This window comes from Heteronotia binoei, chromosome 9 (assembly GCF_032191835.1).
Source record: "Heteronotia binoei isolate CCM8104 ecotype False Entrance Well chromosome 9, APGP_CSIRO_Hbin_v1, whole genome shotgun sequence".
Taxonomy (NCBI): Eukaryota; Metazoa; Chordata; class Lepidosauria; order Squamata; family Gekkonidae; genus Heteronotia; species Heteronotia binoei.
The window spans coordinates 100,857,231-100,881,785 of NC_083231.1; the positions used below are offsets into that span (position 1 = coordinate 100,857,231).

The window sequence follows — 24,555 nt, forward strand, 5'->3', positions numbered from 1 at the left end:
AGAGCGGGGGAGGAGGCTGAAAATTCGGGGGTCCCTCACCAGGGCGGGAGGGTTGGGAAGCCTACTGGCAACTATAATGGTGATCATGATGTCCATGTGTATGAAAAGTAGGGGGCTTTTTCTTATACCCCTCCCCATCTCACATCTAGTGTTGCCAACTCTGGGATGAGAAATTCCTGGAGATTTGGGGTGGAGCCTGGGAAGGACTAGGGAAGTCTAGAGATCAGTTGTAATCCTGGGAGATCTCCAGGCCTTACCAGGAGGTTGACAACATTTTGTGACATAGCTATTGCCTATGCAGGTCCAGTATTGTCTTTTTGGCCAAATGGGACTCTTTTTCACCAGCAGAAAAGATGGTTAGATCTAGCCTGGCTCTAGCCAGGGAGACTGACAAGCGCCTCTACATTCATAGACACTAAACCTCCATCTCATAGTCATGTTCTAGTTAACTCTTAACTATCCCCTCCCCCTTTTTACTGTCTCTTGACTATCCCAAACAGCTTCTGAAAGGAATGCAAAATGAACAGAGGGACTGGGCTCTTTGGCTTCCCCTCTCAGACGCCTCCTAGCTAGGGTTGCCAGCCTCCTTGTGAGGCCTGGAGATCTCTGTCCTGCTTTTACAACAGTTCTCCAACTGACAGAGACCAGCTCCTTTAGAGATATTGGCTGCTTTGAAGGGTGGACTCTATGCAGGGGTGGCCAAACTGTGGCTTGGGAGTTACATCTGTGCAGCTCTTGTAGCACCCATCACCGTCAGCTGCCTTGGAGAAGACATTTGTACTTTTAAATCACTTCTCCGAGCCAAGCCAGTCAGCAGCTTGGAGAATGCATTTAAAGTTAAAAAGTTGCTTTCTTTCCACCACTCCCTCCCTCTCCCATCTATTTTCCTTCCTTCCTTTCTTCCTTCCTTCCAACATCTGATGTTCATGTCTTGTGGCTCTCAAACCTATGATGTTTATTCTATGTGGCTCTTAAATTAAGCAGGTTTGGCCACTGTGAAATGCCATTTTAGGCTATGGTTATCTGGGAGTTGGCAGGAAGAGACCATCAAACTGGAGGCAGGCTTTGGGGCCTAATCTCTTCCTCCTTCCCTCTCCCCTCCTGTCTGGAAGCAGCAATTCTGAGGAGGCCTCCTAGAGAGACAGGAAGTCTTTCAGGCTGGTCTCCCAGAAGGCTGCAGGAGGGTAACCCAGCTCCTGGGTGGGAACTGAGTTTTATATTAGAGATTTTTGGCAGGAAGCCAGCAGTTTGAGTTGGGCTTTGAGTTCAGGTGGTTGGGGTGGTGAGTCTGTCTTTGCTGGTATGGGCAGGGCAAGTATTGTATAATAGGGAAAGAAGGAGTGTTTTTCTCTGCTTTCATTTATTTCTTCTGTTCATTATTTTAAAATGCCTGTATACAGTTATACATTTTAAATAATTTTTTAAAAGGTAGTTCCTCTGTACCACATAGTTTCCCTAACTGCCTTAGACCACACTACTGCAAGAGGGGAGTCCAGGGAAGGGGGAAGACATACAGTTGGCAAAGGTGCCAATCCCCCAGGGGTCTCCCAAAGGAGGACTTTGGTCTCTGTGTTAACCAGGTGCTGGGTTGGCAGAGGACCTTGAGGCCAAGCCTCAGAACTGGCAAAGGGGATTGGGAGTCCTGTTCCTCTCAGTCAGGAACCCCTAAATTGAGCAGGTGGTGGCAGTGTGTCCTAGTGGCGGGAAGAAGATAAGTTGGCAACTCAAAAGGGAGTTGACGGGACCCGGTCTGAAGGCAGAATCGGGCCGGTTTTGCCACAGCCACCCCTGACTCTATGGCATTGTACTATGCTGAGGCCTCTCCCCTCCCCAAACTCCACCCTTTCCTGGAGCCACCCCCAAAGTTTCCAGGTATTTTCCAACACAGACCTGGTAACCCTAAGATTCCTTGCCATGTCCCCTGCAGCTTCAGGCTGAGATTTATGACCGATTTTGAACTCTCATTCTATACTCTCAGTCCCCTCTAGATGGCAGCATTTGTGAAAAAAAAAGTTAATTTCCTGTTAAAAATGACTACCTCAGTAGCAGTTTCTTTGGGCAGAACATTTTGAAAAGATTCTGCCATGTTGTCTTTTCAGGACATTACTACCTGCACATTATTAAACAACCCCCACAGCTAACAGTCAGTTAAATTTTTCATTCTGTAAACAGAAATATTCTTGGGAATAAAACAGTTTCAAAATGTTATTGAACTCTGCCATAGGGGAAAATTTCCCTTGTTGCAGGGTTTTGTTTTTCATTTGTCTGTTTTGCAGAACACAGCTGAATGCTTAGAGAAATGGCTCTCAACACTGTCCTTTTAGGACACAGTTACCTGCCATTAATAAACAGTCCCCACATTACAGCTAAATACGGCTTACAGTTTTCTTTCTGTAAATATAATGGGCACCAGAAGATAATCCCTTATTTCATTAATTTTATGTTTTTCACTGGGTTTCCAAAGGGTTTTAAGGACATTGCCTATGCTTCTGTGGTGAAACCTTCCCACTTCAGCTATAGTGGTGATCCATAGACCCTCTTCTGATTTTAGTGTGCAACCCTAATTCCACACTTTCTCCCTTCCTAACCTAAAAGTGACACTGAACAAATTTATATTTTATTTTTCATACTTAGGATTTTACAATATATAACATTACTGAGCAACGGGCTATATTGTGTGGGCATTTTGCACATTTTGAAGGGCCAAATCTAAATCTGCCATTGCCTCTCCCACCTCACAGAGTTACTCCTCCTTAGGGTTGCCAGTCTCCAGGTAGGCGGTAGATAAGGAAACTTGCGGTGTGGAGTTTAGGAAAAGCAAGAAAAACACTGCACACCAAATGTTGCAATATAAGTGCAAAACACTCTTTTACTCAACCACTTTATCACTGTAATTCTTAAGTGACCTTCAAAGCAAATAAACAGTCCTTAGTAGAAATTCAAACTTTAAATGTTGCCAGGTATGGAACTCTGCTGTCTTCTTATCTTTTTGTTGAGACACACAGACAGCCCGGCTGTTCCTCTTTGAAGAGTAATTCAACAGGTGGGGGCAGGGGATCCCCTGGTTTGGAGGCCCTCCCCCCGCTTCAGGGTCATCAAAAAGCGGGGGGTGGGGAGGGAAATGTCTGCTGGGAACTCCATTATTCTGTATGGAGACTTAGTCCCATAGGAAATAATGGAGAATTGATCCGTGGGTATCTGGGGCGCTGTTTTTTGAGGTAGAGGCACCAGGGGGTCAAATTCTATGAGCCCCCCAAAAGGTGCCTCTATCCTTCATTATTTCCTATGGAAGGAAGGCATTTAAACAGGTGTGCAGTCCCTTTAAATGTGATGGCCAGAACTCTCTTGGAGTTCAATTATGCTTGTCACACTCTTGCTCCTGGCTCCACCTCCAAAGTCCTCAGATATTTCTGGAATTGGACTTGGCAACCCTACTCGTCCTCCTCCATCCTGGCCTTGTGGCCCACTCATGAGACAGTCACAACTAGAGTTGTCAGTTAAGCACTGGTAAACCCAGAAGGTGAGAGGGCAGAATCATGATGAAAGACATTGCTCTGTTTCCACAATGTAACTTCCAGCACAAAACTGGGAATAAGATCAATATATCAATGTGACGCTCTAAGAGTCAAACATATACAGTTAAGGGTGAATCCTAGAGTATTGTGCTGACATGGTAATGTCACTTCCAGGTTCACATCAAAAGTGACATTGTGGAGTCAGCACAATGTTGATCCCCCCTCCCCCATTTTGCTGCCACTGCTCCCCTGGGCAGCCATGAGAAAGGCAGCGGACAAGGGCAGGAGGTCTCCCCACATCGCATAACCTGGTCACAACCCTCTTTGGATTCCTGACCCACAGTTTGAGTACTACTGTTCTATGGCATTTGGATCTTATCTTTTGGACTGTTTCTAATATGGGAATTTTTCTACATGAAAAATTGTGTGGATGTGAAGGAGGAAGACAGCTTTTAATCTGGTGGATAATGTTTCTATCTACTGATTAAAAAGTAGCAAAATATATGGTTTAGTCCAAGCTTATGATGATAGAATATTCCCCCATGGTAGATGAATATGGAGACTGTCATGTAAGGGTCAGGCATGGGGTTGTCAACCCATTTGGGGGGTCTGGAGAGCCTCCTGGTCTGGGGGCCTTCCCCACATTTCTGTTAAAAAAAACTGGGGACAGAGTGTGATTGTCCGCTGGGCATTCCATTATACCCTATGGAGACCAATCCCCATAGGGCACTTCCTGACATTAGAGCAGTTCCTCAGTGGAACAGGCTTCCTTGGGAGGTGGTGGGCTCTCCTTCCTTGGAGGTTTTTAAACAAGATGCTAGATGGCCATCTGATAGCAATGTTGATCCTATGAATTTAGGGGGAGGTATTTGTGAATTTCCTGCATTGTGCAGGGGGTTGGACTAGATGACCTTGGGGACCCCTTCCAACTCAGATTCTATGAAAAGCCTCTCAACGTCAAAGATTTAAGTCACTGTGAAAAGCTTAAGAAACTCATTAGCCTGAAACACAAGAACTAAAGTCTGTGGATGTACTGATTTTACTTCAGAAATGTCAACCCCTGATTTCACCTGACCTTTCCTCTCTATGTTAAATAAAATATTTTGTTATTTTTTTTATTTCAAAGCCCCTTGAGTGCCATTTAAGTTGTTTTAAGTTAAAGCAGGTTCCTGATCCTTCCTTCAGGTTCCTGGGCTGGGCCAACAGCCAAAATTCTTCAGGGACAGCCAAAGTTGTTCAGGGACAGCCAAAGTTGTTCAGCAAAGAAAAAATATTTCTAGAGCAGCTCAGTCAGTAAAGGGAAAGAAAAAACGGAGGGGAAATATTGTCTCCGAGAGAGGGAAGTGGATGGTGCCATCATACACCACAAGAGGGAGCACAATACCGCCAAGAGATCTGGAAGACCTCATCGATTTTCAAATAGATGTGCACATAGAATAAAAGCCGTCTGAGATCCAGTTGTAAGGTTTTGGTCTTTTTATTTAACTCGCCATTATCAACAAAATATACATTGCAACATCAAACCCCTTAGAAGTACAGTATCATAAGACATAACATTCAGTCTGAGTGAAAAACCAGATTCCCCCATCATTATCATCTCCTCTCTCTTTCCTTCATAACAAACCACCGGGTGATTGAGCAGAAGACTATGCAACAAAAAGGGCTTACGGTTTACTAATGGTCAGGACTGCTGGTACTGAACCCATAAGGATGCAACCCTAAACATTTTTACTTGGCTATAAGCCCCAAGGAAACATGCATAGGATTAAGGTGCATTATCTGCCTGGTTAGCAACGCCCACTGTCAGCAATTGCTACTGCTTGCAATCAGACTCCTGATGTGTATATAACTGGGAGCAGGTATTCAAGTAAGAATTGTATAGCCCTTCTCTCTAATGCAGCAAAAGTTAAAAAAAAGAAAGATCAATTTGGGTTCCAATCCTATATGCGCCCACTCATGCAAAAAACCAGGAGGGATTCTCTCAGATAAGTGTTTCTTTGGCCCCTGCTTTGGTTTTCGCTTAGTATTAAATCTCATTGTTCTCAATACTGTGATGATCATCAACGCTTTCCATACTCTGGTCATGGTCTGCCTCTTGGGATCCCTCCCTGTCACTGTGGGCCTTCAGTTGTTCACTGCTGTGGTCAGCCCCATAGCTCTCCTGGGAGATGTCAGCTTTGCTGTCATCATGGTCTTCCTCAAAACTGTCAAGTTTCTGTCGGCTGTAATTTTCTGCACTCTTCTGGTGGGATGAGCTGTGAACCTCATTGCTGTCTTGCAGGTTACTTTTGTCCTCTGTGCTAGTATCCTGACTTTCAGAAGAAACATCTGGTACACTGTCATCTTCCTGTGTAGTGTCATGAGAATCAAACTGTAAAAAAAAGAAAAGAAAAAGATTATCAATGAATATCCCAGACTTAGAATGTATATATCTATATCAAGAGTCCCTAATCTTTTTGAACTTATGGGAGCCTTTGGAATTCTGACACAGGGTGGTGGGCACAATCACAACATGGCTGCCACTGGAGTGGGAGCCAACCACAAAATGTCTGCCACAGAAGGTAGAGCCACAGTCACACACATGAAGAAGAGTGATTAAACAAAACTGGGAAAGAGGAGTGTGGGAGAGAATAAAACCCAACACTGTGATGGCAGCTGCTGCCAAAACAATGTTATTTTAATCTGCACAACCAACCAATCTGATCTCCCATGGCCAATCAAAAGTCCTGATGAGCTTTTAGAAAAATACTTTGCCAGCACCCAGAGAACTGTCTGCAGTAGTCATCTTGAACCTCTGATTCATACTATTGAGTGTATGCCTTATGCATAGGGTTGCCAATCCCTAGGTGAGGGCAGGGGACCCCCAAGATTGGAGGCCCTCTGCCCGCTTCAAGGTCATTAGGAAGCGGGGGAGGGGGATGGAAATGTCTTCTGGACACTCTATTATTCCCTATGGAGACCGATTCCCATAGGGTATAATGAAAAACTGATCCATGAGTATCTAGGGCTCTGGGGAAGCTGCTTTTTGAGGTAGAGGCACCGAAGTTGCAACATAGCATCCAATGCATCTCTTCAAAAGACCCTCCAGGTTTCAAAAAGATTGGGCCAGGGAGTCCAAATCTATGAGCCCCCAAAGAAGGTACCCCTGTCCATTATATCCAATGAAGGGAAAGCATTTAAAAGGAGTGCAGTTCCTTTAAATGTGATGGCCAGAACTCTTTGGAATTCAATTATGCCCATCACAACCTTTCTCCTGGCTCCACCCCCAAAGTCCCCAGATATTTCTTGAATTGGACTTGACAACCCTAGGCATCTATAGAAGTCACATTGAAGGAAAGATATTGGAGGATGGATAGCCCTGTGGCATGATCAAGTTCTGGAGCTGTGTATGTGTGAACAAGGCACTGTGATAAAACAGAATGGTCTTATTACTTCTGATTGATGAATAAAAAAGAAATAGTCTTTGTGTATGAGCTCCTAAAGTAGGCCAAAAGCCTACATAACACAATTACCTTAAATTAGTTTAACAGTCATTTTCTTTCCTAAGGAAACTTTGGGAGCTGAAGTTGTGTAAGGAAAACAATTTTCAACACCTTCTTTAACTACAACTCACAAGATTCTTCAGTGGAAAAGCTATGACAGTTAAACTGATGTAAACAGAAATAAGTATAAATTCTGTGTGATATCTATTATTTTTGTGTCTGAGATTGTCAGAAATGGGGAGAAACTTGCCAAATGATGTGTCTTGGGAGAATCTAAGGGAATTATTCCCTTGTGGAATTTCTGTGGGGAGTTTTCCCCAAAAGTTAAGGTGTTTTGCTTTTGTTTTTAAGCTAGGAAATTTCTTCAAATATTTTATTTACTTTCTAGTTTAGCAACATCTTCAGTGCCTGTTATGACTGGTACTTTCATAGCAGCAACGAATGATACTGTCCAGCTATGTAATTTGTCAGCAATTGATGCTACTGATGAGCACTAAATGTAACATTTGTTTCATCTTACATAACTAAGGATCACTGCCTAATAGTGAGGGGAAATTGTGAACATATACCAAGGTGGACTCTTGCTCTACCTAGCTAGGTGCCGTCTACTCTGACTGATAGTCTGATTCTGGCCTGGGAAATTTCTAAGAAATTGGGGGCTATGCCTAAGGAGGGATGAATCTGGGAATGGATTCCACCTAGATTATGGTATACCACAGACTCTGAAGCTGCCATTTTCTTCAGGGGAACTGCTTTCTGGAGTTGGGAGATCAGTTTGTTTTTCAGGAAAAATCCAGGCCCACTTGGAGGCTGGTAACACTTTTGCATATAAAGCTCTACTACCAATCCTTAGGCTGGGATTAACCCCCTTCACCAAACCATACTATTTCTGCCAACAGAATTAAACTACAGGGTGAGTTGGGGTCACAGAGTAAGAATTCCTCTGGCAAAGTAGCTTACAAACCATACCACAGCAGATGGATTATAAATATTTTTAAATGGGTCAGCTAAGCAGTTCTTCCTTACTACCTCCTACTTCAGCATTTTCGGCTGCTACTCCACTCATCTGTGATTGCAGCCTGAAGGAATATGCTTTACCTTTTCAGAAGACTTTTGGGACTTCTTCAAAAAGGAGGACTGTATTCCGTAAGGACTGTCACCTCTGCCTGTAAATGGATCAGGTTCGGCAGATGGAGTGAGAGGCTCGTCTGTGGGAACCTCAGTGACGACTTCATGGGATTCGTCTGATTCGTGGGACTCTTCAGAATCATCACTGTGGCTGTCATCATCCACATCATCATGGTCATCCACGTCACTGTGGTCATCTTCCTTACTCTTACCGGAAGGTACCAGAAGGGTCTGCAAAAGAATAGTAGCAAGTCAATAGGGCACAAACACTGAGGCACATCTGGGGGCTACGTTTATGCGGAGATCACTTAGACTTAAATATCAATGGCAGAGTTCAGCACCCTGTTTTCAGAACTCACCCCATAAGAAAGGGAAGTAAAAGTAAATAGTGCCTCAGAGGCAAACAGGCTTGGATTACCCATGTTTGCCTTGTAACATGTACTTATTCCTAAGTGTACTTAGTGGGCCTGAGGTCCTAATAGTGTGAAAAGTAGCAACCAAATTAATAAAAGAGCTGAGGAGAATTTTCAGCGCTGCTGACAAAATACATGGATGAAACAGCATATAGGGTGCAGTCATTGATAGGTAATTTGGGTGGGCTATTCTGTAAAAGAAGACTTACTTGTTGTTCAGTGATCTCTTCACTTTCATCTGAATGAGAGCTCTGGAAATGCAAATGAAATTTCAATGTTATAAAGTCCTGTTCCTGGCACAATAAATGACCCCCATGAATTTTTTTTTAATCTCATAATTTAATTTTTGAAAGTATTATCCTTAACTATCATGAGCTGCCTCTCTCTCTCTCTGGTCTGGGTAAGGATTGGGCTGAATGGTCCAGGGAGGGTTATGGCAAATGGAGGAATAAAATGGGTTAGAATAAGGAAGACCCATGCCCCGAGTCCTTTGGAGGGAGCATGACATAAGAACGTACTGGGTAGTAATAATGATAATTCTTCTCTGATTAACAAATTTAAAAAAATCAGTAACTGAAAATTGAAAACAAATAGAAAAATGGCTAAAGATCAGGGCGTTTCTTTTGAGCAGGAACGCAGTTCCAGCTGGCTTGGAGGGGTGTGTGGCCTAATATGCAAATGAGTTCCTGCTGAGCTTTTTCTAAAAAAAAAAGCCCTGCTAAAGATGAATATTAAAAATATCTTTGCAGCAGGACCGAGCTAAGCTAATAATTACTAAGTTCCAATGAAAGCAACAGGGCTTAAGTTGGTTGAGACAAACTTGGTACCAGTCAGGTACCAGTGAGGATTGAGTCTGATAAACTGTAGCTGCATCAAGGTCTGTATCACTAACCAGAAAAGGTACAATTTAAGTTGCTAATGCTGCTGTAATCTGCCTGGACAAACAAGCAAAAACAACCTACTGATAGGGTCACCAGCCTCCAGGTGGGGCCTGGAGATCTCCTGCTTTTATAACAAATCTTCTGCTGGCCGAGATCAGCTCCTCTGGAGAAAAGGGTGGACTCTCTGGCATTGTACCATGTGAGGCTCCTCCCCTCCCCAAACCCCACCCTCTCCCGGCTGCACCCCCAAAATCTCCAGGTATTTTCCAGTACAGACCTGGGAACCCAACTACTGAAACAGATTATTGAAAAAACTATATATTGGAGGAAGCATGTCATACCAGATGAGAGGACGACTGATGCTCTTGTGACTCATGGCTGTCAACATGCTCAAACTCATGGCTGTCAACATGGCTGTCAACATGTTCCTGGCTCTGGGAATGGCTGTGGTGGTGGTGGTGTTTGTGGTGGTGGTGTTTGTGAACATGATGACCCTTGGGATCCTGCAACAATACAAAGAGTTATGTTAGAATACAGTATGGAACATCCTGCAGCACAGGGTTTGATGAACAGGGAAGACAGACATATGACGTGGTAAGCAGATACCCACATCATGGATGGGAAGGGAGAAAGGGACTTCTCCTACTGCAGCAGTGAATGGTTACAGATGACTAGAATAGAGTGAGAAGGACTATGATGTTATAAGAATCCATGGTACAACCACTTTGGGAACATGGCAAGCAGGTCTGGTTACTCCATCTCCAAAGACTACTAGAACAACCAAGAGAATGTACATTTTCTACAAGGAAAGATTAGACAGAACCTTTTAAGTTGAGAGAAAAAGAAAACTGACTAAGGAGGAACATAACCGAGATTGATAAGATCATGATAAACAAAGGAACAGGGAATACAAAAATTCCCTTTCCCCATAATGCTAAAACTAGGATCACCCATGAAATTGTAGGTTGAGGAGGTCAAAAGGGAATACTTCTCCTCCACCATGTATAATGCAGGGCTTTTTTGGAGCAGGAACGCACAGGGACGCAGTTACGGCTTGCCTGCCATCTGGGATGTGTGGCATAATATGCAAATGAATTCCTGCTGGGCTTTTTCTACAAAAAAACCCTGTGTGAAATAATGGTAATGTCAAGGGGTGTGGCCTAATATGCAAATGAGTTCCTGCTGGGCTTTTTCTACCAAAAAAGCCCTGGTATAATGTATTTCTGAAAGTTGTTTTCTCCACAACAGTATAGAGACAGGTACAACTCCTGGTAGCTTTTACAAAGGGTCAGACTTAGTTATAGAGGTGAGGTCTAATAATGCCTTTGAAACCCTGAGAGACAATCTTATGTTCTGGACACAATGACAATGTTAGGTCTATGCCAAGATCCACTTTTGGCTGCTGCCCCCAAACTGGAGAACTCCCTCCTCCAGAAGATGCTGTTGGCATACAACTGCAGTGGTGGCAGTGGTGAAAATGTATTTGTTCCATAAGCTCTTTGAAGCAACTTTATGTTCATGCTTGGGTTTGTTAATTGTCTTTGTTTATTAGAAAATTGTTTGAACTGCTGTCATTTTCTATGTTTTATCATTCATTAAGCCACCTTGGCATAGAGAATTTGGTAGTGAAAAGTGCTGTCAAGTCACAGCCAACTTATGGCAACCCTGTAAGGAAGGCAAGAGACATTCAGAGGTGGTTTTGCCATTGCCTACCTCCATATCCCAATCCTGGCATTCTTTGGTAGTCTCCCATTGACCCAGCTTAGCTCTCTGAGATCTGATGAGACTGGGCAAGCCTGGGCCATCCAGGTCAGGGCTAGGGTTGCCAAGTCCAATTCAAGAAATATCTGGGGACTTTGAAGGTGGAGTCAGGAGACATTGGGGGTGGAGCCAGGAGCGAAGGTGTGACAAGCATAATTGAACTCCAAAGGAAGTTCTGCCCATCACATTTAAAGGGACCACACACCTTTTAAAACACCTTCCTTCCATGGGAAATAATGAAGGACAGGGGCACCTTCTTTGGGGGCTTATAGAATTGGACCCTCTGGTCCAATCTTTTTGAAATTTGGGGGGTATTTTGGGGAGAGGCACTGGGTGCTATACTGAAAATTTGGTGCTTCTACCTCAGCTCCCAGAGAGCCCCAGATCCCTGTGGATAAATTCTCCATTATTTCCTATGGGAATGGGTCTCCGTAGGGAATAACAGAGTTCCCATTTCCCTCCCCTCGCTTTCTGATGACCCTGAAGTGGGTGGGGGGAGGGCCTCAAAACCAGGGGATCCCGTGCCTCCACCTGGGGATTGGCAACCCTAGTCAGGGCACAGTTCAGGGCCATCGGGGGCACAGGGCACAGAGAATTGACTAACTAAACGTTCACAGAAAGGACAAGTTTTCAAATATGCTTGGAAAGAATGGAGCTTCCTTAGGCATAAGAAAGTGCTACAAAAGTGTCACCCCTTTGGGGAGCTTTACGCTCCATGGGCCAACACTTGCTGGTCATCCCTGGCCCATGAGAAGTCCACCTAGCCTCAACCCAGGCCAGCACATTTTCTGTCCTGGCCCCTACCTGGTGGAACAAACTCCCATTGGAGATCAGGGCCCTGCAGAGACTGTTGCAGTTCCGCAGGGCCTGCAAGATGGAGCTGTTCCACCAGGCCTTTGGTTGAGGTGGTGGACACTTCACCAACATGTGGCCTCCCTGAAGAAATGGCCTACTTCCCAAAAGGCTCTGTCATCTGTATTATGCCAGTTGGGGGGATACTCAGAAGGATACTTAGGAGCAATGTTCCCTCTCAGCTGCAGAGTCTTGTGAGCAAAAATTCTACTTTGTGAGCTACTGGTATTAAAGTTCTGAGCTATTGCATAAATTATTGTGCTCTGGGGTCATCCTTCCTGAGCTAAGACAAAAATGTGTGAGCTAACTCAGCTTAGAGGGAACATTGCTTAGGAGAGACTAACATTTGATACCATCAGCTATAGTATTTAAATTTTTCATGTGTAATATGATTATAATTTTACGAACTGTTTTTAGCCATGTATTATAGCCATTGATTGTTGTTCCCCTCCCTGAGCCCATCTGTGGGGAGAGTGGGTTATAAATATAAAGTAATAATAAATAATAAAATTGCAATCTCTCCCTTTCCACTGGCAAAGGGTATTGTAGGTTTTCCCCTTTGAAGTGGCTACAGGAAAGTATTTTTGCCCTTGTGCTCAAATGCTGCCCCCTCCCCCACAAACACTGAAATGGAGATCCCCTTTTTGTAGGGGCATCCTCCAGATGAATCCTTGATAATCTGCATAAAAATTTAGCATTGCTATATTTCATTCTGGGTTATAATTTAACAAACACAGTAGCGATAGCACTGATGGCAAATGGGGGGAAAACTTACATGCTTTTCTTCTGAACTTGTTGAACCATCGTGGAATTTTGAATTTTTTATCTTGATAAGAGAAAGGGGAGAAAAGAGAACAATGAGTCAGCCTTGATTACCACATTATTACTGCACTACAAAAATGTGCATGGTTTGTTGTATGGGTGTTACAAGTATTTTTGCACACTTACTGGTATCGCAAAGGCAATGGTGAAAAGGCACAAGCACAGCACAGCAATCTTCATTGTGATGCTCTGTAAAAATAATGCACGTTTGATTTAACCACCTATCTATGCATCCATCCATTCAAATACCACTTTTTGGAATAGAATTTCCCAGGTGCCTTCCACACCAACATTTACTAATAAATCAGTATTCAATAGAACAGTCTAAAACCAATAAAACTGCCGTTGTCATTGTCAGCTACAACAGCAGACTTATTGTTCATGAAAAAGCAAGCATGAATTCTAGCTAGCATTCTAACTGGATGCTTAAAACACAATAGAATAAGCCCTGGGGAAGCATCTCTGAAGAGAACATTGTGTAAAAGAGAGAAGAAACCCTAGCTCCAGTTACCACTTGCTAAATCTCTAAAGGTGGAAGGACTCTGCCTTTGAAGATAATATGACAGAATGGACTGACTGATGGAGGATCATTCCTTTAACAGGAGTACTGTTCAAAAAGCAAAACATATGTTTCACTTTTTCATACATAGCTTTATAGACTTGGCGTTTTGAGGTTTATCACAACATGCACTGGGAAGCAGAGGCCTTCCTAAATGGTACCATCTCAGACTTCTGGAGAGGAATTCACATATTTGAAGCTCCCTCGTGTAAAAAGAGAAACCCTGCTCTCTCTCTGTTTCCATGTTAGTGAGTTTTTGACATGTACAAGGTTTATATCTCAGTGGTACTGTCCAGAAAGGGCTGTAACCGGTATAATGTCTTAATGTTTGGATCAGAGTTTTAACTTCTGAGCTGCTGTTTTCCATGAGTGACTCAGCTTTTTCCAAGCTGATAATTTAGGGTCGCCAGCCTGCAGGTGGGGCCTGAGGAGCTCCTGGAATCTCAGCTGAACTTCACACATCAGTTCCCATGGAGAAAACGGTTGCTTTGGAAGGTGGACTCTATGGGATTGTATTCTATTGAGGCGACTTCCCTGCCTAAACCCTGCCCTAGGGCTGGCCCTAGACTGTCTGGCATCCTAGGCAAGGCTAACTTCTGGTGCCCCCTCTCCTGCACCAATAACATCACCAAGTCACATGGGGATGCCCAATTTGATGACCCCAGAAGGCTGGCGCCCTAGGCAATTGCCTAGTTTGCCTAGTGGCAGGGCCGGCCCTGCCTCCCCAAGCTTCTCCCCCAAATCTATAGGAATTCCCCAACCCAAAGCTGGTAACTCTACCCGAGTCACAGGAATGTCAAGGGAGGGGCTTTGCGTTAGAAGCATTGCACACACTTTGTAGGCAGAAGGTACGGGTTTGAGCCGTTAACCTCCCAGGCAACAGTTGTTGTGAGAAACTTTTCTTGGAGAGCAGTTGCCAGTCAGGGCTGATGATTCTGAGCTTGAAGGATGGATGGTTCCTTGCAGGGCTTTTCTTATAGAAAAATCCCAGCAGGAACTCATTTGCATGTTAGGTCACACCCCCTGACATCACCATTGTTCCACACAATGCTTTTATAGAAAATGCCCAGCAAGGACTCATTTGCCTATTAGGCCACACCCCCTCATGCAGAGCTAGCTGGAACTGCATTCCTGTGCGTTCCTGCTCAAAAAAGTCTCTGGTTCCCTGGTTTCTACCAATGAGCCAAAAGCGCTGGAAAATAATATAGGCAGTTAATTAGGCAAATCAACACAGCACTTTATCTTAGAAAGCTGGTAAAGCAAAAATATATTTTCCTAGGCTGTAGCTTGGCTCAGATCCCCTGGCCATATTTGTTTTGTAAGCATCTTATGGAACGTCATGGATTGGTGCTGCTGAGTGAGTGCTGCAAAGAGCATCTTAATATGACATTTAACGGTTTGCAGACCATGAAGAAATGAAAAGGATTTTTCCTCCATTCAACTTGGCGGTAGTGGAAAGTGCTGACAAGTCACAGCCGGCTTATGACGAAGAGAGCTTTGCCTCTCAATAGCTTATACCCTGGAGAATTTCTACTGGACTGAAATCTAGCCGCTGACTTGGTGAACACTCATGGGGGTTTCTAGACAAAAGACATGCAGAGGTGGTCTGCCATTGCCTGCCTCAGTGTAGCAACCTTGGACTTCCTTGCTGGTTTCCCATCCAAGTACTAACCAGGCCTGACCCTGCTTAGCTGCCGAGATCTGATGAGACATATATGGACATATGAAGCTGCCTTATACTGAATCAGACCCTCAGTCCATCAAAGTCAGTATTGTCTTCTCAGACTGGCAGTGGCTCTCCAGGGTCTCAAGCTGAGGTTTTCCACACCTCTTTGCCTGGAGAGATTGGATTAGCCTGGGCCATCCAGTTAAGAGCTCAGCGCAAACCACTCTTATTTAAATATGCTTTTTATTTCTAAGGGTTGTTCTTATTCCAGAATTAGGAGAACTAATTTTAATTCAGATCTGGGAGATGAAGGCAGCATTTCCAGAATGTCTCAGAAATGATGCACCGTTGCACCATAGTAGGCTATCAAAGCTGATGAGAAGAGCTCATAAAAGCCAATTTAATTATAAAATGTGGCAAAGGCAGAGAACATAAAACTTCATAGAAGTTCCAAAGAAAGGGGTGCCTTCCATGGGTTTTTTTTTTCTGGAGATACAAACTGATTTTCTCCCTCTGATCTCCTTGATATGAATAGAAAGGGAATTAAAGCCAACTTTCTGTTACTGCTGTAAACAGGTATTATGATTAATTCATCCTTCCTTCGAAGACATTTAAAGACAGCCAGCTAAATGTTCTAAGTCAGGAAGGAAACCAAGGCTCAGCTGACTCTGTGGGGGGGGGGGAGGATGAATCAGGGCTCAGGAGATATCAGAAACTGATGAATCATGATGGAACATTAGCCAGGCGGGTGGAGGGAATTGGCACAGGTTACTGTGTTTGCCCTTCTGCTAACTAAGGTTAATGAGCTCCGGTACACAAAAGAGAAAATTGATGTCAGAGCATATCTAAGTGAACTCTTGAAGCGCAAGGGGAAGGGGATCAATAGCTATGTCTTTGAGAGCTTAAAAGCTAGGGAAATAAATTTGCTTTTAGCAACAAACACATAATTGATTAAATAGACAGTGTGGGACTAATAACAATGTCATTTGTTTCAAGAGGGTAGCAGGGTTGGTCCACAGTGGAAGAGCCCAATTCAAATCCAGTAGCACCGAAGAAACCGCAAGATTTACAGGGCAGAAGTTTTTGAGAGTCAAACCTCCCTTTATCAGGCATGGTTCTCAAAACCTCCTGTTTGGAACTGATAGAGCATAATCTGAGTCTCATACAAAGTACTGCTAATAATGAAGTGTCCTTGAGCATGTGCAAAGTGTCTCAGCCCCACCTCTGAGCTGAATAACTACCACATGCCCCTGCATCTCTGAGGCTAGAGATAAGGACTTGCCCAAACGGTTGTCAGTGCTTTTTCTTAATAAGACTCTTGTGTCATTGCAAGACAGAGAGTCAGCGAATGAGGCTTTTCCTAGCATGGAGATGCTGATTAGAAAAGTTGCATTCGCCACATTTCTGCACATTGTGCAAGTCACCGTGCATAGCAGCCATTGCTGGGGAAAAAAAAAACATTTGGCAACCCCAGTTTCCAGAACCCAGAAAATGACTTCCTGACTGGCTTTGAATTCCTCAGACTCAGCTTTTTAGAAATTTAGGGATGGGAGGCACATCCTCTTTGGTGCACAGGGTGGTGTTAGAAATTGTCAGTGGCAAAATTTCAGACAAAGGTTTGGAAACCTCTTCAGTTCAGTACAACTTTCTCTTGCAGACCTCTCCCTTCCTGTAGGGTTTAAATATTCTCCTGATGCAATCAAACAAGGAAAGTAACATTCAGAAGTGTGCCCTGAGTTCCTTTGACTCTGCTGCTGTACTAAAAAGCTCTCCCAGCTGCCCCCTCTGCCTGCCTTTCATCTTAATGAAAGCACAACACAGCCCCAGTGGATAGCTAAGAAGAAAAGGCAATTACCTTATCTGGCAGGACGTCTCAGGCAAGAGGTCTGGTCCAGGCAACACCGGGATCACTTGCTCCAGAGATGCTGAGTCTGCCTTCCCTCTGCTTTCCATCTGCAGCCTTCTGGAATTTAAACTCTCCCCCAGACATCAGCCAGCCAATCCTCACGAGGCGGAAAGGATGAGGTCATGAGGTTTCTTGTCACTGTCCTCCCACTATTCTCCACCATTTCCTTTTCGGGGTTTTGTGGCTTTCGAAGCAAACAAGAAACGACAGGATCCCTGCACTTATGTACAATCTCATTAACCAGACTTTTCAAATCAACGCCCGACATTCAGTGCCGAGCCAGACGTTTTTAGGGGCAAACCAGCCTTTCTGCATTTGCGGGAGGAAGAAACCAGAACTGGCTCTGAGCTAGTTTTCTTTCTTTTTGTATAGACACAGATGCTTTCATTTTAAAGGCAACGTTCACCGCTCGGAAGGAGCAGGTTGAGTGTCATCAATCAATTGACTCTGGTATGCAGTGGGTTTGCCTACAGACCCTAGCAACAGAATCTGACTAACGTCTTTGAAATATAAATGATGAGATGTCTTGAAAGTAATGTGTATGAAAGCAATTTTCTTTACATCTAAAGAATAGCTGCATCATGAGGTTTAGGGGACAAAGCTGGCTTCTCTCCCATAACCTCCTAGGCTGCAATAAATCTGATGGTCTTTATGGGGCTTCAAGACCCTGTTTTGCTTTTCAAGTAACAGACTGATTTGGCAATCCCCTTGAAATCCCCATAGAGCTTTTACTGGAGAGCTGGGAGGGAGAATTGCGAGGAAACCGCAGCATGGTTTTTGCAGTGAGTTACTTGCAGCCGCTATCAACTTGATACCAAACTGCTTAGTATCATCTCTACGGATGGCTGAACCCCATTCTGCAGCCACACAGAAGGCATAATTTCCCATCTTTCTTATACATTCAGCTGTTCTAATTCTTCCGTCTCTGCCTGGGGGTCCTGCTTCTGACATTATCCAGTATGGTATGGTTACTGACTAGGGTTGCCAGCTCCAGTAGGGAAATACCTGGAAATTTTGGGGGTGGGGCCTGGGAACTGCAGGGTTTAGGAAGGGGAGGGCCCTCACCAGGATACCATGCCATAGAGTCCCCCCCCCCCCTCAAGCAGTCATGTTCTCCAGGGGAACAGACCTCTGTTCTCTGGAAGGCAGCTGTAATACTGGGAGATCTCCAGGCCCCACCTGGAGGCTGTCAACCCCCTCACCCTTGGTGTTGATTCCCATGCCACTCCCAGCCAGCTAGGCAATGCTCCCCCATGTACTTACATAGCACCTCTGCACCAGTGAGGCAGATACGAGGCAAACCGGGCATTCTGTCTGAAGCAGGTAGCCAGAAGTTGTAGTTGTTCCTGGAAGTGTCAAGGAAGCAATACATGGGATGGATGGAGCTACTCCATGCCAGATGTTATCTTTCCAAGAGATCAGCACAGTGTAGGAGACTGGCAAGGGCTATGGTTCATTGACAGAGCATCTGCTCGGAAGACAGATGGTCCCAGGTTTGATCCTTGGTATTTCCAGTTGAAAGGATCAAGTAATGGGTGACCCGAGACTCTAGAGGGCTACTACCATCAGCATAGACAGTGCTGAGCTGGGTAGCCCAGTGGTCTAACACCGCAGAAGGCACTTTCTGGTGTGTTCTTGCCTGCTCTGTTTTATTATCCTAAGAATTAGTGATTAGGCTGAAGGGGTGGAGTGGCTGAACCAAGCTATTTTGGAGAGCAGGAATTTGAACTCAGGTCTCCCAAGCCTGTGTCCATTTGTAGTACCCATTACTACATAGGGTTGCCAAGTCCAATTCAAGTGATATCTTGGGGGTGGAGCCAGGAGACTTTGGGGGTGGAGCCAGCAGCAAGGTTGTGACAAGCATAATTGAACTCCAAAGGGGGTTCTGGCCATCACATTTAAAGGGACCACACACCTTTTAAATGCCTTTCCTCCATTGGAAATAATGAAGGATAGGGGCACCTTCTTTTGGAGCTCATAGAATTGGACCCCTTGATCCAATCTTTCTGAAACTTGGAGGGTATTTTGAGGAGAGGCACCAGATGCTATGCTAAAACTTTGGTGCCTCTATCTCAATAAACAGCTCATGTAGAGCCCCAGATACCCACAGATCAATTCTCCATTATACCCTATGAGAATTGGTGTCCATAGGGAATAATGGAGTGCCTAGCAGATATTTCTCTCCCCCCTCCCCCACTTTCTGATGACCCTGAAGTGGGGAGAGGGCCTCCAAACCAGGGGATCCCCTGCCCCCACTTATGGATTGGCAACCCTATCACTACAGCACGCTGGCTCAGCGGGTCTTACTTTGTATCATTTATGCAGACAGTGTTGCTGGAGATCTCCTAAAATTGCAGTGGATCTCCAGCTTACAGAGATCAGTTCCCCTGGAGAAACAGCTACCTTGGAGAATGGACTCTGACACTATATTCCGCTGAGTTGCCCCTTCCTCGAACCCTGCCCTCCCGAGGGTTTTCCATCCTGGAACTGGTAACCCTCAAAACACAAAAAGCTGCCTTATATTGAGCCAAGAATCTCAGGGCCTTTTTTTTTTTTTTTTTTTTAGGAGGAACGCACAGGAACACAGTTTCAGCTGGCTTGGCATCAGGGGTGTGTGGCCTAATATGCAAACGAGTTCCTGCTGGGCTTTTTCTACAAAGAAAGCCCTTGGCAAGATCGTTTGTTGATCATTTATCGATCTGCTCTGACTGGCTGTGGCTGTCCTAGTTCTCACCTATAACCTTTCAAATCACCTGTAACCTGGTCCTTTCAACTAAAGATTCTGGCGAATGAACTCTGACCTGGGTAGCCCAGGCTAGCCCAACCCTGTCAGAAGCTAAGCAGGGTCAGCCCTGACTAGTATTTGGAAGGGCAGCCTCCAAGGAATACCAGGCATGACACAGAGGCAGGGTTACAGCAAACCACCTCTGAAATGCCTGTTGGCTAAAAAAACCCAAGTCTAGCTCTCCACCTAGTGGTACATAACATTAAAAGAGCCGGACAAAATAGCAGTCAAGTGCACCTTTAAGACCAACTTAGTTTTATTTAGAACGTAAGCTTTCATGTGCTTTCTAAGCACACTTCATCAGATGAGGAATCCGGGACAGTGAGCAAAGCCACATATAGCTGGTAGTCTAGACATTTTGCTTGGAAATTTGTAATCAATGAGCTTGCCATGACCCAGCAGAAAGAGGCAGCGGATCTGTTAACAGTTCCCATCAAGGGCACGCAACTGGAAGGCTATTTCGAAATGCAAACCACAGGGCAGCTTTTGGGTTAGCACCTTGTAGGGAGAAAGACTTGCATTTTCTCTGCCTCTTTCCCCTCTGGGAGTAAAGGGGATTAGACCCAAAGACTGCTGTTTGCAAAGACAGTGGCTTCCCTGCCACATGAAGCCGGGGGCAAGAACTTTCCCTGCTAGTGGATCTACTCGAAAGTAAGTGCCGAAACTTTGCAGTCATAGACATGCAGGCAGTAAAGAGCACAACGGAAACCTTTGGGAGCTAGAAGAGGGGAAGATCTGGCTCTCCTTTCCTGGAGAAAAAATCCAAAGGAATGGATACCATTCTAAGCAGATTTCTGCAGGTGTCCAGTGTTCACCTCTGCTGCTTTGGAGTTTTCCTCCTGCAACATGCCACTGCAAAGAGGAGATGTAAGTGCTTAAACACCTGTGCTTCCAGCCTCATTAATTCCTGGGACACCAATGGGTTGCCAAATGTCTGGAGAAAAAAAAATTCCTTGCCCCTTTAACAAAGGCTTAACGGGACGTTACTTACTGAACAATGTTATTTATCTCCATGCCATGAAAAGCTTCACTGGCTCATTTCCACATATGAATCCTTTATTAAAGGGACAGCACATTTGTCTCCAGGCCTGTTGGCAACCCTATCTGGCTCCCACCACTCAACTCTCCTTCCTAGGCTTGCCAGGTCTGTGTTGAAAATTACCTGGGGACTTTGGGGGTGGATCTAGGAGAGGGCGGGGCTTGGGGAGGGGCCCCAGCATGGTCCAATGCCATAGAGCCCACCCTTCAATCAACCATTTTCTCCAGGAAAGCTGATCTTTGCCAGCTGGAGATCAGTTGTAAAAGCAGGAGATCTCCTGGCCTCACCTGGAGGCTGGCAACCCTACCCATGAGATTAAAAAACTCCCACAGTGTTAATGCTACACCACAGCAGCAGCAGAAAAGTGAGCAAGAGGCAACCAACAGAACAGGAGACAAATCTAATGTTGCCAAATCTGTGTAGGGAAATTCTGGGAGATTTAGGGGGTGGAGCCTGGGGAGGGCAGGGCATGAGGAGGGGAGGGACCTCACTGTGCTTTAATGCCAAAGTCTCCACCCCCCCAAGGCAGCCATTTTCTCCAGGCAAACTAATCTCTGCAGCCTGGAGATTAACTGTAATTCTGGGAGCTCTCTAGGCTTACCTGGAGGCTGGCAACCTTAGACAGCTGTAGTGACCACCCCTGCACAGTTTATGGGTACTCTTAGAAATACAGGTAGGTTGGAAAGGCTAGCTTGAAGTATCCACCAGCGTGCCCCAGCTTGTAACCTCAGAGAGTAGAGCAGCTCTGAGATAAACTGAAACAGCTGAGTTGTGGTACCTGGGGAACTGCTGTTTGTTTGGTTGAGTGGGCTGAAGGTGGTGATTGAAAGTGATTGTTGCTGATTGCTGCTGATTGCTTAGGAGTGGCAGTGCTCCCCACCCTCTTTGCATTTAAGCTGCACCTTGCCAAAGGCACGAGGCTTTGGCGCGAGCTAAAGGGCTCTTGGCCTGGGGGCTCTGTAAGGACCAGGAACCCAGATCCCTAATTTCCTTGTTCTCCCAATAAGGTAAGTTGACCCTCCAGAAGGGGAGCCACTTAAACAAACAGCATTTAAAGAGGACTGTATATTTAATATATATATCATGAAGGTAGAATGCCAGCAGGAGGGTGGGGGCTTTCCAGTGTTTTGCACTGAGTGTCACATGTATGACTATCTGCCCACAGGACAGAAGTCTTGGGTGTGTGCTCGATGCAAGGAGCTCCTGGTCCTCAGGCAATGAGTTCGTACCCATGAGGCCGAGGTGACTGCCCTAGAGAAGCAGAGACAGTCAGTTAGACACCCGGGGAAGACTCTCAGGGCATATTAGATGAGCCCCGCTCTGAACGTGGCAGCCCCGTTGCTGCCAGGGAGCGTGAGGGTCGAGAGGGAACAGGGCACCGTGCTGAGGATAAGGGGAATGTGCCCTCCGAAGGGACCTCTTCTTCAGTTGGTGAGCGGGAATCCTTTCGCGCCAAGGAACCATCCCTGGGTAAGGAGAGGGGGGGGGGTTGGTAATTGGTGATTCGATCCTTAGGCAAGTAGATAGCTGGGTGGCAAAACCGCGTACTGACCGTATGGTGACTTGCCTGCCTGGTGCGAAGGTAGCGGACATTAAGCGTGTAGTAGATAGGCTGATAGTGCTGGGGAGGAGCCAGTGGTCGTGGTGCATGTTTGCACCAACAATGTGGGGAAATGCAGTCGTGAGGTCCTGGAGGAAAAATTTAGGCTGCTAGGCGGGAGACAAGGCCAGGACCTCCAAGGTAGCCTTCTCAGAAGTGCTACCTGTTCCACGTGCTGGGCAGGAGAGACAGACACAAATTAGAAGTCTCAATGTGTGGATGAGACGATGGTGTAAGGAGGAACGGTTTAAGTTTGTTAGGCACTGGGATGGTTTCTGGAACAAGCGGGAGCTGTACAAAAGAGATGGTCTCCACTTGTTCCCAGATGGAACCAGGCTGCTGGCGTTTAAAATCAAAAAGCAGTTTTTAAACTAAATCTTGGGGGAAAGTCGACAGGAGATGAAATGTCTCTGGTTCGGGAGGACTCATCTCAAAGAGATGAAGGATTAGCTGTTGCTTTTTTACCAGGTAATGGATCAGAGTTGTCCACTGTGATGGTGACAAACAGTATGGACTATCTGCCAAAGTCCCGAGGCGGCAGGAGGAAGGTTGCGGGTCTAGCTTGCCTGGGAAATTATAGATGTTTGTATGCAAATGCTAGAAGTGTTCGAAGTAAAATTGCTGAATTGGAATGTTTAGTGTTGGGAGAAAACATAGACATTGTGGGAATTTCAGAAACTTGGTGGAATGAGGAGAATCAGTGGGACACGGTGATTCCTGGATATAAGTTATATCGGAAGGATAGGGAGGGAAGGGTTGGAGGTGGGGTGGCTCTGTATGTCAGAGAGACTATATGGTCCAGTAAGACTGAGGTCAGAGAATTAGATTCCCTTCTAGAAATGCTTTGGGTTGAAATAAAGGGTCCAAAAGGAAATTTAACTATGGGAGCTTGTTATCGCCCACCAAATCAAAAGGTAGAGGACGACTATAATATGATGGAAGGCTTAAAGATAGTGGCTAGACATAAAAACTGTGTCGTCATAGGTGATTTTAACTACCCGCAGATTGATTGGGTCAATATGTGTTCTCGTCGAGAGAAAGAGATTGAGTTTCTTGATGCTCTCAATGACTGTGCTATGGAGCAGATGGTCTCAGAACCTACCAGGGGTGGGGCGATCCTGGATTTGGTCCTAAGTAATGCCCAAGGCTTGGTGAGAGATGTAAAAGTGATTGCACCGCTTGGGAGCAGTGACCATAACATTATTGATTTCACCATTTGTATAAATAGGGAGTTGCCCCAAAAGACCGGCACAACCACGTTTAACTTTAAAAGGGGTAAATTCTCTGAGATGAGGAGGCATGTGAAGAGGAAACTGAAAGGAAAGGTAAATACGGTCAAAACCCTTGGGGAAGCTTGGAGGCTATTTAAAACTACAATCCTAGAAGTTCAGATAAAATATATACCACAAGTTAGGAAAGGCGCAAACAGGTATAAGAAAAGGCCTGCATGGTTAACAAACAAAGTAATGGAAGCTGTAAAAGGTAAGAAGGACTCCTTTAAGTGGTGGAAAACCAGTCCAAGTGAGATTAATAAAAGGGAACACAGGCTGTGGCAAATCAAATGCAAGACTGTGATCAGGCAGGCAAAAAGGGACTATGAGAAGCATATTGCAAAAAACATAAAGACCAATAATAAAAATTTCTTCAAATATATTAGAAGCAGAAAACCAGCCAGGGAGGCAGTGGGGCCCTTGGATGACCAAGGGGTCAAAGGGTTACTGAAGGAGGATAGGGAAATGGCTGAGAAGCTGAATGCATTTTTTGCCTCTGTCTTCACTGTGGAAGATGAGAAGTGTTTGCCTGCTCCAGAACCACTAATTTTGGAAGGGGTGTTGAAAGACCTGAGTCAGATTGAGGTGACAAAAGAGGAGGTCCTACAACTGATAGACGAATTAAAAACGAATAAGTCACCAGGTCCAGATGGCATACATCCAAGAGTTCTGAAAGAACTCAAAGTTGAACTTGTGGATCTTCTGACAAAAATCTGTAATCTTTCATTGAAATCTGCCTCTGTTCCTGAGGACTGGAAGGTAGCGAATGTCACCCCCATCTTTAAAAACGGTTCCAGAGGAGATCCGGGAAATTACAGGCCAGTCAGTCTGACTTCAATACCGGGAAAGTTGGTAGAAACCATTATCAAGGACAG

At 45.1% G+C, this 24,555-nt stretch overlaps 1 protein-coding gene across 1 annotated transcript; it reads right to left on the reverse strand.

Moving 5' to 3' along the window:
* Window positions 1-4,976: 4,976 nt before the first annotated feature.
* Window positions 4,977-17,348, reverse strand: SPP1 (secreted phosphoprotein 1). The gene is made up of 7 exons (XM_060247075.1): window positions 16,935-17,348; window positions 12,981-13,043; window positions 12,808-12,858; window positions 9,761-9,922; window positions 8,748-8,789; window positions 8,096-8,356; window positions 4,977-5,886 (listed from the first exon to the last, which is right to left on the reverse strand). Exons 2-7 carry the CDS (start codon window positions 13,032-13,034, stop codon window positions 5,542-5,544), a joined length of 915 nt encoding a protein of 304 aa, XP_060103058.1. The 5' UTR covers window positions 13,035-13,043; window positions 16,935-17,348; the 3' UTR covers window positions 4,977-5,541.
* Window positions 17,349-24,555: the final 7,207 nt, after the last annotated feature.

Excerpts from the sequence above, each read along its gene's own strand:
- SPP1 (XM_060247075.1), bottom strand. The coding sequence starts at position 13,034 with ATGAAGATTGCTGTGCTGTGCTTGTGCCTTTTCACCATTGCCTTTGCG. Across the intron at positions 8,790-9,760 it reads ATCAGTCGTCCTCTCATCTG|AGCTCTCATTCAGATGAAAG; the intron begins GTATGACATGCT and ends TTGCATTTCCAG. Across the intron at positions 8,357-8,747 it reads AAGAGATCACTGAACAACAA|ACCCTTCTGGTACCTTCCGG; the intron begins GTAAGTCTTCTT and ends ATTCTTTTGCAG.